This window comes from Cervus elaphus, chromosome 5, assembly GCF_910594005.1.
Source record: "Cervus elaphus chromosome 5, mCerEla1.1, whole genome shotgun sequence".
Classification (NCBI taxonomy): Eukaryota; Metazoa; Chordata; class Mammalia; order Artiodactyla; family Cervidae; genus Cervus; species Cervus elaphus.
The window spans coordinates 10,332,469-10,349,690 of NC_057819.1; the positions used below are offsets into that span (position 1 = coordinate 10,332,469).

Genomic DNA, 17,222 nt, shown 5'->3' on the forward strand with positions numbered 1-17,222 from the left:
GCGGGGACACTGGCATTTCCATGCTTGACTCCATGACGTTTGGGGCCCTGATTGGTACTGTTCAGAAGCGCTCACACAAGAGGGACCTCAGAGCGTCAGGGTCTGACAGGTCTCTCTCTTCCCCAGAGTGCCCTGCTGGACTTTTATGTGAAGAACATCCTGATGAGCAAAGTGAAGCCTCAAAAGTATCTGTTGGTGAGTGAGAGGTGGCCTTTCCTTGTCCGTCTAGCTAAATCCCCTTTTAAATTCTGTGGTTCGGAGCCATCCTTTATTCTCGGTCTGTTGCCATGAGGGCCGGGCACCTGACCCCTTTCTCTTGGCAGGATAACTGCACCCCTCTGCTCCGGTACATGTCCCACTCGGAGTTTAAGGATCTGGTCCTGCCCACCATACAGAAGTCGTTACTGAGGAGTCCAGAGAATGTCATTGAAAGTAGGTAGCTGCCGGCCAGGATGGTGGGAGGGAGATGACGTCACCCAATGAGCCAGATCTCAGCTGCTTGGCAACAGGCAGTGTTTATGGGGGGTGTGTAGGGGAGTGTATTCACTGTGTACCTTGTTGGGCCCCTCGAGAAGGAGATTTGGGACCCTTTCGAGAGTGTGTTGAAAGTAATGGGCCCTCTTGCTGAAAGAATGCGTGGAAGTGTACCCACTGAAAATGCTGCACACGTACATTTTTAGAGGTCTGAGAACCTTCTGGAAACCAGGTTAAGAACCTCTGCTCTAGACAGGTTGACCTTGGTGCATGGTGGCATTTGAAACCCTAGGATGTGAGAGTTGAGTCTCTGTCGCTTTTTATCTTGGTAAGAGGTGTAGGTGGAGTGTTGGGGGCATGGACTTTTGCTGTTGGGATGGGGCAGTGTACAGCTTTACAGCAGAGTGGAGGGACAAAGGTGTGACTATACAGAGGTGAAGAGTGGTCATGTTCCATGTGGCTGGACAGCGGGCCTGAGCATTGGCTGGGGGGTCGGGCAGAAACGGGCATTTTCCCTCCGAGGTCAACATGATGTGTGCTTTCTGTCCCCCTCAGCTATCTCCAGTCTGCTGGCAGCAGTGACTCTTGATCTCAGCCAGTATGCCCTGGACATCGGGAAAGGACTGGCTGGTGAGTGTCCTGACGCCTCTCCCGCCCCTCGAATGACACCTTGGGTTTTTGGTTGCACTTGTCCCAATTGTAGAAGAAGGGGAACGAGACAGCTCCATTTAGAAATAAACTACAGTTGTTGGGAGTTTCTTTCCTGAGATCCTTGATCATGAGAATGCAGAGCCAGGATGGATGAGTTGGGAGCCAGGAAGAGAAAGACGAGAGCCTGGCTACTCAGCTCTGAGCAGCGGCTCTCTGTGTCCAGGCCAGCTGAAGTCCAACAGCTCTCGCCTGATGGACGAAGCCGTGCTGGCGCTGCGGAACCTGGCCCGCCAGTGCAGTGACTCCTCGGCGATGGAAGCCCTGGCCAGGCACCTGTTTGCTATCCTCGGAGGTGGGCTCGCCTTTCCCGACACGGGGGTGGCTGAGGTGTGGTCTCTGGTGCTCCCTGGGTGCCGGGGCCTGATGGGAGCTCGGTGCTCTGAGTTTTCTTGTGTCAGCAGTGTGAATGGAAGCACAGGCAGAGTGGTGTGGGTGGGAGTGATCTCATCCATACCGTATAGATGTTTTTGTGCACATAGGTTAAGTATAGGTGTTTTTGTGCACATAGGTTAAAAAATAGAGAAAAACACACAAAAATATAAGTAATATTCTTAGACGGGTGATTTTTAGATTTTTTTTTTCTGTTCGTCACATTTTCTGCAAGAACATGTTTACTTACTTAGGAAAAAAAAAACCCAATAATTGTGGTTTTAAACCCAACTTCATGATAAAGAGGCTCTGCTTTTGGAATCAGAAACTGTATCTTTCTTTCTCTCTTTTTTCCTTTTTTGGCCACATCACTTGGCCTGTGGGATCTTGTTCCCTACCAGGGATCGAAGTCAGGCCCCCTGCATTGGGAGCACGGCGTCTTAGCTACTGGACCACCAGTGAAGTCCCCTGGCGTGTCTTGATGTCACACACGTGACTGCCTTGTTCACCCCTTTGGGAAAGGTGGCAGATGTGAATTCTGAATCTTTGCCCTCTCTCCTCTCAGGCTCGGAGGGGAAGCTAACTATTGTAGCCCAGAAGATGAGCGTCCTCTCAGGTAGAGAACTTCTCTGCGGGGTCACGCAGTGTGGTTGTAGCTGAGGGTCACCCTGCCCGTCGGGTGCGGCGAATCCGTCAGGTCCTGACATCTCTGACGGTCTGGGATGTCCCACCCTGCCTTCTGTAAAAGGCAGGACTTCTGATGGGAGATTGAGGGAGGGTCAGTGATGGCCAGAGGAGAGGCGTGGCCGCTGGGGAGGGGGGCAGCGACAGGAAGATGGTGCGTTAGCAGTTCTGTGCTGAGCAGGGGCTGAGCAGGGAACCCCTGCCTTCCAGGGATCGGGAGTGTCAGTCATCACGTGGTGTCGGGGCCTTCCAGTCAAGTCCTGAGCGGGACCGTGGCTGAGCTCTTCATCCCGTTCCTCCAGCAAGAAGGTAATTCTGGGCAGCACGGCGAGGCTGCAGCCGGGCCCCGTGTTTGAGCCCGGTTTTCACGGTTGGAGCCTGCGGTGACCCCTTCTGAAGGCCCTGCTTCCCCTCCCCGAAGCATCAGTACTTCCGTTCCCTTTACCTGGCTTGCTTTCGCGTGCGGCTCGTGGTGATGTGACGTGGTTGTAAGATGTCTGGCTGACTGGGCTCCGACTTCTCCCCCTAGTTCACGAAGGCACCTTGGTGCATGCTGTCTCTGTCTTGGCTCTCTGGTGTCACCGCTTCACCACGGAAGTACCCAAGAAGCTCACCGAATGGTTCAAGAAAGCCTTCAGCCTTAAAACCTCCACCTCTGCCGTGAGGCATGCCTACCTGCAGTGCATGTTAGTCTGCTTCCGAGGTGAGAGGCTCCCCGCAGAGGAGACCCAGTCTTCAGGGTGTCATTGCCCCTCTAGGCTTGCCCTTTTGGTCCAGCCTTTTTTGCATCATTTCCTCCTGAGTCCATGGGAGCATCCAGCTTAGTCATCCACAAAGCCTAGAATCAGAGCCCCGTTTTTGACTTCTCCTCCTTATCAGACGTTCAGAGTACAAAGTTTATTCAGAGAGGACCCACAACCAGAGCCCGTCGCTCTGTTTTCTGAAATCATGAAGATATGATTCTGATAAGACTGATGTGTGAGGTGTAAATTTATAGTCTTTACCCTGGACCTGTGAGAAACCAGCCCTGCCATTGCGTCAGGGCTAACAAACCTGTCGTCTGGGCACTTGCCTCCTTTCCACGTGCAGTGAGAGGGGACACGGCAAATCTGTATAGGAGCTTGAACCCCAAAGTGAAAATCTCTAACACTGATTTCCACCTCTGAGATGGACTCATGTTTCACTTACAGTTTAAATGGATGTTGACTGTGTCTAAAGAAATGTCTGGGAGATTCCAGAGCACCCTCTAGAAAGGTGACCCCCTTCTGTTCTGTCTGAGCTTGTGTATCACTGCAGTTTTGCTGCACTGATCAAAGTTGACTTCAGATTGAGTTCTGAATAGCCAAGTCTTGGTTTAACCTCGTCCCTTTAGCTGGAGCTAGTTCTAGTTCTGCTCCAGACTTTAAAAGCAAACATAGAATAAACCTTTAAGATATATATTTCTTGGATTCAAAAGCATGGCATTGTCCAGATGAAATGCTTTTTTGTGTGTGAAACCTTCTGATAACACCAGTTTGGTAATTTATGAGTTTAGCTACAGGTTTTAATAGGTTTTTACCTTTTTTAAAACAGACATTAGTTCATAGGTCAGCAGATTGGTTCTGGTTGGGGGGTTTGGGTCCTGAGGTTGTCTGGTGTGGGGGAAGCGCCCCAGAAAGAAATTGGTGGGCCTGAGGTTTGCTCTGGTTCCCTTCTCCCAACCAGCTGTGTGGCCACGGGCAGCTCATTTTACCTCTGTTTATCCATCAAATGAATAGCCAGGCTCGGGCTAGTAAGGGCCCTTCTAGCACTAGCTGTAGGCTGTAGAGTGTGAGTTAAGCCCTAGATTCTACTCCACTTCTTCGAGGTATTTGAGAGGTAATCATTAGCCAGTTCAGACAGGCGTGAGTGTCCTTTCTCGGGTAATCTTGCCCCCCCGCCGCCCCCGGCCCCGCATGATGGAGGCATTCTGTAAGGCGCCGGTCCTGTCTCCACAGGCGACACGCTGCTACAAGCCCTGGACTTGCTGCCCTTGCTCATCCAGACAGTGGAGAAGGCGGCCTCCCAAGGTACTCAGGTTCCCGTCGTCACCGAAGGGGTCGCCGCTGCCTTGCTGCTCACAAAGCTCTCAATGGCTGACTCGCAGGCTGGTAAGAGTCCGGCGCTGTCCAGGAGGCTGCAGACAAGGGCCTCTTCCAGCGTCCCTGGGAGGAGGGCCAGATGTTCAGGATTTGGCCGCGTCAGCTTGGCCACTCACCCCCTGGGCAGCCACGGGGCCACATAGCACCTGCCGGGGTGGATTTTGTCCGCAAGCTCCCGTCCCTGAGCACTGGAGCGACAGCGGAGGAGGACGGTGACAGCGCTCCCTGGCTGCCTGCCCACCGCTCCGTGCCCTCCTGAGGCTCACCCCTGCAGGTGCTCGGTGGGCCTTTGTTTTTGATCGGTTATACGTTTTTAGGGTGTAACATGAACAGTGTCCCCTGAGTTTAGCCAGCCTGCCTTCCAGCCACGCAGTTTCTCTCCTTGGAGGACATTACCAGTTTGGTGCCCAGAGGTGGCTGATGTGTAATTGCCCAAACACTCTGGGTAGTGTACTGTACACAGGCTTTTCCCTGGTGGCTCAGTGGTAGAGTCTGCCTGCCAATGCAGGAAACTCAGGTTTGATCCCTGGGTTGGGAAGATCCTCCAGGGTAGGAAATGGCAATCCACTCCAGTATTCCTGCCTGGGAAATCCCATGGACAGAGAAGCCTGGAAGGTTACAGTCCATGGGGTCGCAAAAGAGTTGGACACGACTTAGCAACTAAACAACAACAACAACAACGTAGTACACATGCCATTTTATGTACTGAACGCATCTGGGAAAAGATTCCAAATCAGTGCAACAAAAAGAGCTTTCCTGTTTTTGTGGCTACAAGGTGTTCATGCTTGTTTGGTCTAATTCCTGCTCTGTGCGGACATCGCTGGACATGCTCCTGTGGTTAGAAACAAGATTCAGCTCTTTTCACAGATTATTGCCTGACCTCTGAGTATATGCCAAGGCACTCAGCTACTTCTCCGTGGGGGGAGGCAGAAATGAACATGACCCCGCTTCAGCAAATTTTAAGCTGCCTTTACTGTAATGGGAGAAGGTATATGCAAACATCATTTGCCGTTAAAGGCAAAACATAGCATGAGAGCAGGTTTGAAGGATGGATTGCTTTTAGTTTCGGGGTTGGGGGCCAGGAAAGGCTTCCTGAAGGAGGGAGTGTTTGAACTAGGGCCCTGAGGACTAGGAGTTTCACTGATTGGAAGGTAACGGCGCAGTGTGAGTTCAGACCAGGGGAGGGCAAGGGAAGGCACCATGTGAGGACCTTAAGGAGCTCAGCTTGGCACCTGGAGCAGGTGGGAATCCAAGGTGGGAGGCAGGTCATCTGGGCTTCTGTAGGCAGTGGAGGAGCACCAGAGGTTTCCATAAGAGGTGATGCTACCAGAAGAACTAGTTAGTTCTCAGCATGGGAGGACAGTGAGCCAGGGAGTGACCCCTCCCTGCCGAGCGAGGACCCCGGCCCACTGCACCGAGGAAGGTCTGCCAGATGACCCAGCCACAGCAGCTGCAGTGTGGCGGGGCCAGCCCTGGGCGAGGCAGTGGGCTGTGTGATGGAGTGACCTTTTGTCTCTTGCAGAGGCCAAACTGAGCGGTTTTTGGCAGCTCATTTTGGATGAGAAGAAGCAGGTTTTCACTTCCGAGAAATTCCTGCTCATGGCTTCAGAGGATGGTGAGTCACTACCTGCCTAATTGAAGTTGAGTTTGGGGCCGAGTCTCTCTGGTGGGTCTTCAGAGAGGACCCTTCCCGGACTGCCTGTTGTTTTGACCAGTCAGCTCGGCAAAGACCTGGAGCAGAGCGATCTGACCAACAGCTCAGCTTTCCTGAGAATGAATTTATTCCTGTGGGGCCTGGAAGGCTGGGGAGGTGGGAGTGAAGTGGGAGATTTGTGGAGACAGAGCACTAATAGTTGTAGAGCTGTGATATTAGATGTAATTATAGCTGATTGGGTAATTGGTGCTGTCTCAGAGGTTTTCTTATGTTCAGAGGCAGCTGAGAAGCTCTAGTGAAGTGTAGCTGGCTCCACTCCCCCACCAGGAGATAGAAAAACTACTGGTTTCTATCTTGGCAGAAAAGGAACCGTTGATCTTTAAATGTACGTTTAAAATTCTAGGTTGCCTTAGAAGTATCTGGCTAATTGGTGACTTGAAAAGTCTTTTGACTCGCACATCACAACATTCTGTTAATGAGCTACAACTGTTAGTCACTTCCTGATGTTTAAAACACGTTTAGCTAGTCTTTGAACAGGAAATGTATTCACATAATACAAAAATAAGTTAGAGCCCCAAGAGGGGCTACACTGAAAGTTACACCGTTGCTTTGATCTTTGCCCAGTGTCCCTAGCCATGGAGAACCAGTTTTATCCACTTGCTGTGTATCTTTGATATTTTATTTTTATACCAATAAATATCCTTATGTGTTAGTTCTCTGCCTTTTTTATACAAATAAATGGTAATATGCATGCTATATGCATTGTGCTGTCTAGGTTTGGAAATCATTTCACATCAGTATATGAGTACTCTTATTCTTTAGAACTGCATACGAATTAAATTATGGAAGTACAGTTGAATTTATTAATACATTCGTGTGTTAATTTTTACTATACAGCAGAATGATTCAGTTATACAAATATATACACATTCCTTTTCATATTCTTTTCCACTATAGTTTATCACAGGGTATTGAATATAGTTCCGTGTGCTATACCATAGGATCTCATTGTTTTAATTAGAAGAAAGTGTATACTTTTGCTTGTTCCAAAATACACGTGTGCATATGCTAAAAGCATAACTTGCTTTTAGCAGAAAAGCAAGTTCAATAGATAATACATATATGTATAACTGAGTCACTTGGCCGTACATCTGAAATTAACACAGCATTGTTAATCAACTATACTCAATATAAAGTTAAAAGTTTAAAAAAAAGAAAGTTCAAGTGAAACTGGAACTTTATGCTTACATTTTGATTTCCAACTTTTCCAGTTCTCTCTGGGTATTTTCTCTATTTAATTTCTTTGTGTATTTGGCTGCTCTGGGCCTTAGTTGCGGCATGTGGGATCTAGTTCCCTGACCAGGGATGGAACCTGGGCCCCCTGCATTGGGAGCACGGAGTCTCAGCCTCTGGACCACCAGGGACGTCCCCGTTTCCTCTGTTTCAGACGAGATCGGGCACATTCAGGGCGGTTCGGCCATGGCCGTATTCTCTATTTTAAAAACACTTGTGCTGTTTCTCTTTCCTCGCCAGCCCTGGGCACCGTGCTGCAGCTGACAGAGAGACTGTTTCTTGACCATCCGCAGCGACTCACAGGCAACAAAGTTCAGTACGTGGGGCTTGTTCACCTTCCCCCTCGGGCCAGACGACCCTGTTCCCTGGGAGGAGCCCGAGCCACAGCGGTGTGTGAGGGGCGGGAGGCTGGCCGTGGAGAGCCGCGCCCGGCCGTCGCCAGCGCGCCTTGTCGCCCTGCTGCAGGCAGTACCACCGGGCCCTGGCGGCCGTGCTCCTGAGCCGCACCTGGCACGTGCGCAGGCAGGCCCAGCAGACGGCCCGGAAGCTGCTGTCCTCTCTCGGGGGCTTCAAGCTGGCGTACGGACTGCTGGAGGAGCTGAAGACCGTCCTCAGTTCTCACAAGGTCAAGGCCTCTTCTGGGTTCCGGAACTGGGGCTCACAGACCCCCGAGCCGCCCCTGCCTGCGCTGTGGGATCTCACCTGCGCGCTCCCCGCTGTCCTCACTCGGCGCAGGCTCTGTGTGCTGCCAGGGTCTCTTGCGCGGCCCCGCAGCTCAGGGCCCACCTTGTTTCATGCCATTTCTTTTCCTTTGCAGATGCCTGTCTTTCTTCCCATGACTTATGACACATTCTTGAGTAATGGAAAAACACTTCGTTTTTAAAGCACTTTATAATTTTTAAAACATTTTTTTAATCCTTCTCTCCGTCCGTTTTTCATAATGCCTTTAAAAGGCCAAGAGGCTTTCTACGCTTGTTTTATGGGTGTCGTTCATGGTTCTGGCAGCTAAAATGACTTGCTCAGGGTCTCCCGTCAGCGGGTGGTGGCAGGAACCTGTCTCCTGATTTCAGTGCTCTTTGTGTCCCGTTTCACTTCTTCCCTCCCTCCCTCCCTGGGCAGGCTTGAGGGATGTGGGCTGGTGACAGACTTGCAGTCTCAGGTTTGTTCCCCCTGGATCGGATTCTGTTGCCTTTTTCCCCACTGTGGCCTCTTTGAGGCTCAGGACCCTAGGTGCTTCCTTCCAGGCCCATCTCACAGCCTGTGTGGATCCCAGTGCAGGGCTCCAGGCATTGGTCTCCACGCCGGCAGGGGGCCCAGAGAATAGCCTGAATGACAGGCAGCTGCGTCCCCAGTGTCTTCATCTCCTGGGGGTCAGGCCAGCACGGGGCTCTGATCATTGGGAGCTCACACGTTGTGTCTCCACAGGTGCTGCCCTTCGAGGCTCTGGTGACCGACACTGGGGAGGTGACTGAGGCGGGCAAGGCCTATGTGCCCCCGCGGGTCCTGCAGGAGGCTCTGTGCGTCATCTCCGGGGTGCCAGGGCTGGAGGGCGGTGTCTCCGGCATGGAACAGCTGGCGCAGGAGATGCTGATCATTTCTCACCACCCGTCCTTAGGTCTGTGGCCCGAGCAGGGGTGGGGGGCCAGGGACTCTGTCAGAAGAGCAGGCAGGCAGAAGGCCTCAAAGAGCTCCCCTTCCCTTCAGTGGCTGTGCAGTCTGGCCTCTGGCCAGCACTTCTCGCCAGGATGAAGATTGATCCGGAAGCCTTCATTACCAGGCACTTGGACCAGATCATCCCCAGGATCACCACACAGAGCCCCCTGAACCAGGTAGTTGGGCCTGTGAGCTGGCTCTGGCCTCAGGTCAGCAGCAGACGGGGAAGATTCAGAGAAACAGAAGACAGGGTGATGAGAAGTGGGTTGGACTGTTGGGTTGCAAGTGATAGCGCAGACTAGTTTGAGCTTAGCAGGGAGTTTGCTGGTTGCCGCGTCTTAACTGGTAAAGCCTGTGGATGTGACGGGACGGGGACTCAGATGTCCTCAAGAACTCATAAGTGGTATGTCTCTTGTTTTCTGTCCGTCTCCCTTCTCTGTCTGTGCCTCACTGCTGCTTTCTGTGGCATGGGCTTCTTTCTCAGTCTCCACTTTTCGGTCACAGGATAGCTGTTCTGGGCTTACATCTCGTCCCTTGTTAGCTCCAGTGGGAATAGCCGGCGTTTTCCAACCATTCCAGCTGGCAGGGGGCCTTACCGCCTGGGTTGACCTGACTCGGGTCTGTGCTTATCCCAGGGCCCATCCTTTTGGTCTGGGTCACGCGCCCATCTCTAGCGAGGGTGGGGGAAGCTCTGCCTGAATCACAGAGATCGAGAGTGGGAGAGAAAGGTGTGCCCTATGTCGGGGTGCGGCAGGCACAGCCTGTAGCCGTCCACTCCAGTGGGTGGGGCTCAGAAAGAACAGACAGCGGCAAGAAGGGGAGCCAGCTGCCCAGGGCGTGAGACACGACAGGCCCTCTCTCCTGTGCCAGCCGCGGCAGGCGCTGACCGTGTCTGTTTGTCTGGCAGTCTTCCATGAACGCCATGGGCTCCCTCTCGATCCTGTCCCCCGACCGGGTCCTCCCGCAGCTCATCAGCACCGTCACCGCCTCCGTGCAGAACCCCGCGCTGTGCCAGGTGACGCGGGAGGAGTTTGCCATCATGCAGACCCCTGCAGGGGAGCTGTACGACAAGTCCATCATCCAGAGGTGCGCCGCCTGCTCGAGGGCTCAGTAAGGGACACAGGCTGTCTGTTCGTTGGGGGAGTGCTGGCTGTAGTCCACACACCGTCTTCGGTCCCGGATATGAGAGCGTGTGGAGGACCCAGCACTTGCCTGGTGCCCGTGACTTAAGAGCTAGCAGGGATCTCATGGCTGGTGGGAGGCTAAAGGGCCTTGTGGCCGGATGGAACCTGGCTGATCACCTGCTCTGGTGTTTCAGTGCCCAGCAGGACAGCATAAAAAAGGCCAACATGAAGCGAGAGAACAAAGCTTACTCCTTCAAGGAGCAGATCATTGAGCTGGAGCTGAAGGAGGTGGGTGTGCGGAGGCCTCAGGCCGGTTCCTTGGGTCACCCTGACCTGTGGCACGCTCCTCTGACCTCCCCACTCAGCCCGGGTCCTCCTGTCACTTTCTTGATCTGCCCTTTCTCAGTAGCTTTCTCCACCCGCAACTCAAGGAAAAGAGATTTTTCTTTCTGCTGTCAGTAGTTCGTGTATTTCCTCTGCTAAATGGTGTAGCTTGACTCCATGCCCATCCCCACGCCCCACTCCTGGATGGGCGGGTCCCACCTGTCCTCCTGACAGTGGGCACGGGCCCTGGCACAGTGTAGCCGCTGGGGCCTCGGGGTTCATGGCTGTGTTCAGTGGTGACGGGACTGGTTCTGGTGGAAGCACAGCACACAGGGCTCTTTCTCTTGTCTCAGAGCCTGTGCTCCTCCCTCAGTCTTTTTTATTTTTTTTCTTCAGTCTTTACAGGCTGAGTTCTTCTTGTCTTCTACATCTCTACCCCTTCCGCAGAGAGGTGACCCCTTCTGCCCACCCTACCCAGAGCTGAGCCGCCCCTTTCTCATTTGTTACGCATCATGTTTATTCTTTTCATAACATCAGTCATGATCTGAAGTCACCTTGTTTATATATCTGTTCACCTGTTCATTGTGTAGCTGCCCCCACTAAGATGGTGAGCTCTGTGAGGGCAGAGACTTGGTCTTGTTCCCATAGTCTCCCCAGCATCTGGCACCTCGTAGGTGCTCAGTAAATATCAGATGAACGAATGCTCTCAGCCTCTGCCAGGCTTTAGCTTACACTGGAGGAGAGTGTAGGGCAGGCTGGTCAGGGGTGGGAGAGGCTTAGGCTAGAATCCTGAAGCTATGTGGCTCCCAGAATACCCTCTTCAGCAATTGGAGGAACTTCCCATTTCTCTTAACACGCAAAGACTCTTTTTGTGTTTTGCTCGTAGAGAATCTGGCAAGAAATGGCCGCTCTGCTGCTTTCTGTTCTGTAGAAACCAGGTGGCCCTGGGCTTGTGGGAGGTTGGGGAGGCCAGCCGGCAGGTTTGGGGCCCAGATCATAGACTCAGAGCTGGCCTGGGGCCGATGGTGGCGCCGAGCTCACCTTGCCTGGTGGTGGGAGGGAGGCAGGTCTGTCCCCTGGAGATGGAATTGTGCTTGTTCCTTCAGGAGATAAAAAAGAAGAAAGGCATAAAAGAGGAGGTGCAGCTGACCAGCAAACAGAAGGAGATGCTGCAGGCCCAGCTGGATAAGGAGGCGCAGATCCGGAGGCGGCTGCAGGAGGTGAGCAGCTGCCCCAGTGCCCCCGCCTCACTCACTGTCAGGGTGGGTCCTGCTGACCGGCCCTCTGGGCTGACTCTGCTTACAGCTGGACGGTGAGCTGGAGGCGGCGCTGGGGCTGCTGGACACCATCCTGGCCAAGAACCCATCCGGCCTGACCCAGTATATCCCGGTCCTGGTCGACTCTTTCCTGCCCTTGCTGAAGTCTCCCCTGGCTGCTCCCAGGATCAAGACCCCTTTCCTGTCCTTGGCTGCCTGTGTCATGCCCCCGAGGCTCAAGGCTTTGGGTTAGTCGTTGTCGGCTGGCTGTGGGCGTGGCCCCGGGGCAGGCGGGGGTGGACAGGGGGAGGCTCACAGTGACCTCGGCTAGTGACCTGTGTTCCCGTGGGCGCAGCCTCGGGCAGCCCCAGCTGCACATCCTGGGGAGCACGTGGTGCCATCTCCTCTCTCCTCTTTTACGTCTACTGTGTCTTCACTCTGAGGACCAAGTTTTAGATGCTAGTCAGTGATCTTTCTGTGTGTGTGTGCGCGCGTGCGTGCTGAGTCGCTCAGTCATATCCAGTTCTTTGTGACCCCATGGATTGCAGCCTTCCAGGTCCCTCTGTCCATGGGGTGTCCCAGGAAAGAATACTGGAGTGGGTTGCCATTTCCTACTTCAGCAGATCTTCCTGACCCAGGGATCGAACCCTCATCTCTTACGTCTCTTGCATTGGCAGGCAGGTTCTTTACCGCTGGGCCACATGGGAAGCCCTTGATCTTTCTGTAGCAGTTTAAATTCAGTGGCAGTGGGATAGTTGGTGCCATGTGGTCTACCCTTGGAGCCCAGTGCTTCTGAGCAGCCAGGTGTGGATGACCAGGGGTCTTTGTGGCCTTGAACAGCTTTCTGTTTAGCCACAAAGGCCATGTGGGGTGGCTGGGAATTGTGGTAGCCTCACTCTGTGGGTTGTATGACACCTCTGAGCCTTAAGGATACGTTCCCATGGTGAGGCTGGAGTCAGGCCGTGCACGCAGAACCTATGGGAAGCGTTACCCGACTGACTGGGCTGCTGCATGGAAGGTGGGAGCGCCCTGTGGCTAGAGCTTCACTCCCAGCTGAGTAACTTTGTGTGGCTCATGCCTCCTCGCCACGTACTTCTGATTCCTTGCTGTCAGGATAGCCCCTCGCCGGCTTGCCCACCCTTTTGGGGTGTCATGGAGATGAAACGAGAAACTAGGTTGAGGAGACGGGCAGAGCAGAGCTGATTACTGTTGACTCGGGGACGTGGTGCCCTGGGTCCCTGGTTCACACCTGAGCCAGACTGTGTGTCTGTGAGTGGGCCATCCCCTGTGGGTCCCTTCTCTTGGACACAGGCACTTTGGTGAGCCACGTGACTCTGCGCCTGCTGAAGCCAGAATGTGCCCTGGACAAGTCATGGTGCCAGGAGGAGCTGTCGGTGGCCGTGAAGAGGGCGGTGACCCTGCTGCACAGTCACACCATCACCAGCAGGGCGGGCAAGGGCGAGCCAGGTGAGGGGCAGGGTAGGGTGGACAAGGGCACGAGGCAGTGTGAACTGTGCAGGGGCTGGACTCCCATCCCCCCGGCTTCCGAGGCCGCGGCTTCCACTGGTCTCTCCTCATGCTGGCCTTGATTTCCTCACCTCACCCCTTGAACCAGATGGACGATTTTTGAATCCAGTCCCTGGTACTGAGTCACTGTGACCCCCCCCCACCCTTGAGGGTTTAGTTCTTGCTGTTGGAATCTACTTGTCTGTTTTAATGCTCACATTCTGGAACCAGGCGCTGTCTGGGGTAGGAGCGGCATTGGCTTTAGAACTGGACTGTCATCTCTCGTCCCTCTTGTCATGCTGCTGGCTTCAGGGTGTCAGAAAGGGCCTCCAGCCGTCTCCCCGCCCGCTTGCCCTGAGGATGGACGCTGTGGCGGCCAAGCTTGGGGCCCGGCCAGCCTGCAGAGACCGTCTGCTTCTTGCTCTCACAGACGCTGCACCCCTGTCCGCGCCAGCCTTCTCCTTGGTTTTCCCGTTTCTGAAGATGGTGCTGACTGAGATGCCCCACCACAGCGAGGAGGAGGAGGAAAGGATGGCCCAGATTCTTCAGATCCTCACCGTCCACGCCCAGCTGCGGGCCTCCTCCAGCAACCCGCCCGGGCGCGTGGATGAGGTAGGCCGGGGAGCTCGGCTCCCCCTCGGCTTGAGCGGGGTGGTGGGGGCAGGGGCTTCTGACACTTCCTGACCCGTGAACAGTTCTGGAGAGGGGATCCTACGGCAGCAGCCATTGGTGGGGAGACCCCAAATGTTCTATTGAGAGAGGCTGTCAGGGCCTGACAGAAGCTGTGGGTCTCTTGTGTCTGATAGTTTCTGACCCAAAGAAGTTGACGGACTCTAATTTATTGTATTTTGTTCTTAAGAAGACAGTGCTGGTTACTGTCCTTTTCACTTGCTTTCGAGACTGGAGCTCATTCAGTCAGGATTTTTTTTTTCTTTTTTAAAGACTTTGGGTGTGGACTATCTATAAAAGTCTTTATTGAATTTGTTACAATATTGCTTCTGTTTTATGTTTTGGGTTTTTGGCCAGGAGGCATGAAGGATCTTAGTTCTCTGACCAGGGATAGAATCCTCACCCCTTTCATTGGAATGTGAAGTCCTAACCACTGGACCACCAGGGAAGTCCCGAGTTTTCTTTCTTAATAGATTAAAAGTGAAACTCACTCAGTCATGTCCGACTCTTTTCGACCCCATGGACTATAAAGTCCATGGAATTGTCCAGGCCAGAAAACTGGAGTGGGTAGCTGTTCCCTTCTCTAGGGGATCTTCACAACCCAGAGATTGAACCCAGGGCTCCCACATTGCAAGTGGATTCTTTACCAGCTGAGCCACCAGGGAAGCCCAAGAACACCGGAGTGGGAAGCCTGTCCCTTTTCCAGGGGATCTTCCCAACCAGGAATTGAAACAGGGTCTCCTGTATTGCAGGCAGATTCTTTTATCAGCTGAGCTACCAGGGCAGCCCAGTTTTAATAGATTATGTTCTAAAAACTTGAAAGTAATGCTTACATACTTTAAAAAATTCCAACAGTACAGAAGCAAAAAGAGAAATGCTCCTCCTCAGAGGTAGCTATTGATAACAGTTTGGTTTATACCCTTGTGGACTTTTTTTTATTTAAGCACATATAAAGCTCATATCCACAAACGCAGTAATGCAAAGAATGGATTGCACCGCTCCTTCCATGGGGCTGCCTTCTCTGGGCCTTCTCCAGTGTCAGGGCCTGTGGGGTCCACATCATGTGGATCATGGGCTCTGTTCTGTGGGCGCACCATGTTTTAGTCAGGTTTTTACTTGCTGATTGACATTTTAAGGCCACAAACGTTTCCAGGTTTTGAACAAAGCTTGGTGTGTCCCCTTGTTCATTTACATGCCTTGCACACCATGTGAACATTCCCATAGGACAGATTCTTGGGCGTGGAATTGTTAGGTCATGTGACATGTTCTGAGCTATACGCTCGTTAAGCGTTCCCTTTTCTCCAAACCTCATACAACCTCACATAGTGTTTGGCTTGCCAATGACAGGTGGAAGAATGGTGTCTTGTTTTATTTTGCATTTCTTTACTTACTTAAAAAGTTCAGTATCTCTTTGTGTATTCATGAGCCACCTATATTTCAAAAGTCTGAGTTTCAGTCAAGGTTAAGAATAGTTATTTTTAGCCCCCGGAGATCACGGCTGACTGGGGTTGGCTCCTGTGGATTGAGTGGTAGACCTGACAGGGTCCCTCCAGTGTGGTCAGCAGGAAGACCTGAAACCTCCCCCTGTGGGGGAGAGGGACTCACGTGCTTCTGGGCTTGGGTACCGACCTTCCGTGGAGCTTCGTCTCACCTCATGTGCTTTCTCCCGTAGAACGGCCCGGAGTTGCTACCTCGCGTGGCCATGCTGCGCCTTCTGACCTGGGTGATCGGGACAGGTTCTCCCCGACTTCAGGTGATCTGGTCCCCCACTGGCTTCTGCCGTTCACAACCTCACCCTCAGGTTCTGATTGCCTCTCCCAGCCCTCAATTCTGGCCTTAGGCACAGCGGTGCTCATGACAGCCAGCCAGACTGTTCTCAGCTCGTGAGAGGTTTTGCTTGGATCCTGCCACTGGCCTTGGCCTGGCGCTGGGATCTGAGGCCTAGTAGGGGTGGGTGGGGTGGACGTTCTTAGTTCAGATCCCCCCCCGAAGCCCATCCCCAGCTCCCCTGCCTGGCCCCGTAGTAGGAAACGATTTGTAGAACTGAGCCCAGTGGCTGGATGTCTCCTTCAGGTTCTGGCTTCAGAGGCCCTGACCACCCTGTGTGCCAGCAGCAGTGGCGAGGATGGCTGTGCCTTTGCGGAGCAGGAGGAGGTGGACGTGCTGCTCTGCGCCCTGCTGTCCCCCTGTGCCAGCGTGCGGGACACTGCACTCCGGGTGCGTGCCCACGCGCTCGTGGGGCTACCTTGGTGCCCGCCCGCCCCCGGTCCCTCAGCTCTGCTGTTTGAGCTGCCCTGACGGGAGGTGCCGCGCGTGTGCACCAGTGTGTCCTGGAGGCAAAGAGCAAGGTCACAGAGGGTGACTTGGGGTCATTCTGGGAATTGGAACAACTGAGCAGTTGTATCACTGGTTTTTTCCTTTACCTTTGAAGATGTCACTTAATTTCTAAAATGCACTGTGGAACTTGGTAGTTTTGTAGACAGGTCTAACTCACAGGATGGGCTCGTTTCTTCAGTCCACTACCTTATACTTGCCCTTTCTTGGAGCTTTGGGACCCAAACTAAAGGATCCCCTTGGAGCATGAGAAAGTGTTTCCCAAATGCCAGTCTGCAGTCTCCAGCTACTGCTCTGTGACGGAGTGTTCACTGGTCCTTGGTAAAATGGGAAACACAATTGCAGTGTGGCAGATATTTGTTAAAACAAAGGGAACATCCTTTTTCAGAGATTTTTGTTCATCTTGAATGTTTACAGTTAAATTTTAAAATTTTACTTAAACAATTTTACCACTGCATGCCATCATCTCACGAAAAAAAGCTCTTTGAAGAGACAGAGCCGCTAAGGAGTCGGGCTGCCTCATGGCACTCCCTAACCAGCACTGCTGTCCAGTGGAGCTGTCTGCTGGGATGGGACTGTTTCCCTGTGTTGTCCAGCGGGGCAGCCACCAGCCATCGCGTGGCTCCTGAGCACTTGGAATGTGGCTGGTGCAGCTGAAGAAGTTAAGAGTCCATTCTAATTGATTTTCTGTGGAGACCCACGTGTGGCTGGTGGCTTCATCTTGGGTGGTGCAGCCCTCGAGGGCGGCGGGGGGAGGGCAGGTCGGAGTGTCCTCCCAAAGGTCCTGCCTCACCTGGTGCGATCCTGCCCCTCTCAGGGCCTGTTGGAACTCCACATGGTGTTACCGGCGCCTGACACTGATGAGAAGAATGGCCTGAATCTCCTGCGCAGGCTCTGGGTGGTCAAGTTTGACAAGGAGGAGGAGATCCGGAAGCTGGCCGAGAGGTGAGCACCGTCAGAAGGCCGGCCTGTCCTGCTCTGTTCCCTTCCTCCTTGTGGAATAACTGGACCCAGCGTGCTCCACCTATAGAGGGATCAAGGGCTGCAGCGT

General features: G+C 53.3%; 1 protein-coding gene across 2 annotated transcripts in view; it reads left to right on the plus strand.

Moving 5' to 3' along the window:
- The window catches only part of GCN1 (GCN1 activator of EIF2AK4), a 54,147-nt gene that overhangs the window by 12,811 nt on the left and 24,114 nt on the right, over window positions 1–17,222 (plus strand). For both annotated transcript variants that reach the window (XM_043901642.1, XM_043901641.1), the window contains exons 8-29: window positions 127–195; window positions 324–432; window positions 1,030–1,104; window positions 1,349–1,477; window positions 2,120–2,170; window positions 2,449–2,547; window positions 2,768–2,941; window positions 4,215–4,367; window positions 5,881–5,973; window positions 7,546–7,621; window positions 7,771–7,930; window positions 8,731–8,920; window positions 9,010–9,134; window positions 9,866–10,044; window positions 10,277–10,370; window positions 11,513–11,626; window positions 11,712–11,910; window positions 12,974–13,129; window positions 13,599–13,780; window positions 15,510–15,590; window positions 15,911–16,054; window positions 16,989–17,116. In XM_043901642.1, the coding sequence (XP_043757577.1) occupies window positions 127–195; window positions 324–432; window positions 1,030–1,104; window positions 1,349–1,477; window positions 2,120–2,170; window positions 2,449–2,547; window positions 2,768–2,941; window positions 4,215–4,367; window positions 5,881–5,973; window positions 7,546–7,621; window positions 7,771–7,930; window positions 8,731–8,920; window positions 9,010–9,134; window positions 9,866–10,044; window positions 10,277–10,370; window positions 11,513–11,626; window positions 11,712–11,910; window positions 12,974–13,129; window positions 13,599–13,780; window positions 15,510–15,590; window positions 15,911–16,054; window positions 16,989–17,116 (2,780 nt within the window). The remainder of the gene's footprint in view (window positions 1–126; window positions 196–323; window positions 433–1,029; window positions 1,105–1,348; window positions 1,478–2,119; window positions 2,171–2,448; window positions 2,548–2,767; window positions 2,942–4,214; window positions 4,368–5,880; window positions 5,974–7,545; window positions 7,622–7,770; window positions 7,931–8,730; window positions 8,921–9,009; window positions 9,135–9,865; window positions 10,045–10,276; window positions 10,371–11,512; window positions 11,627–11,711; window positions 11,911–12,973; window positions 13,130–13,598; window positions 13,781–15,509; window positions 15,591–15,910; window positions 16,055–16,988; window positions 17,117–17,222) is intronic.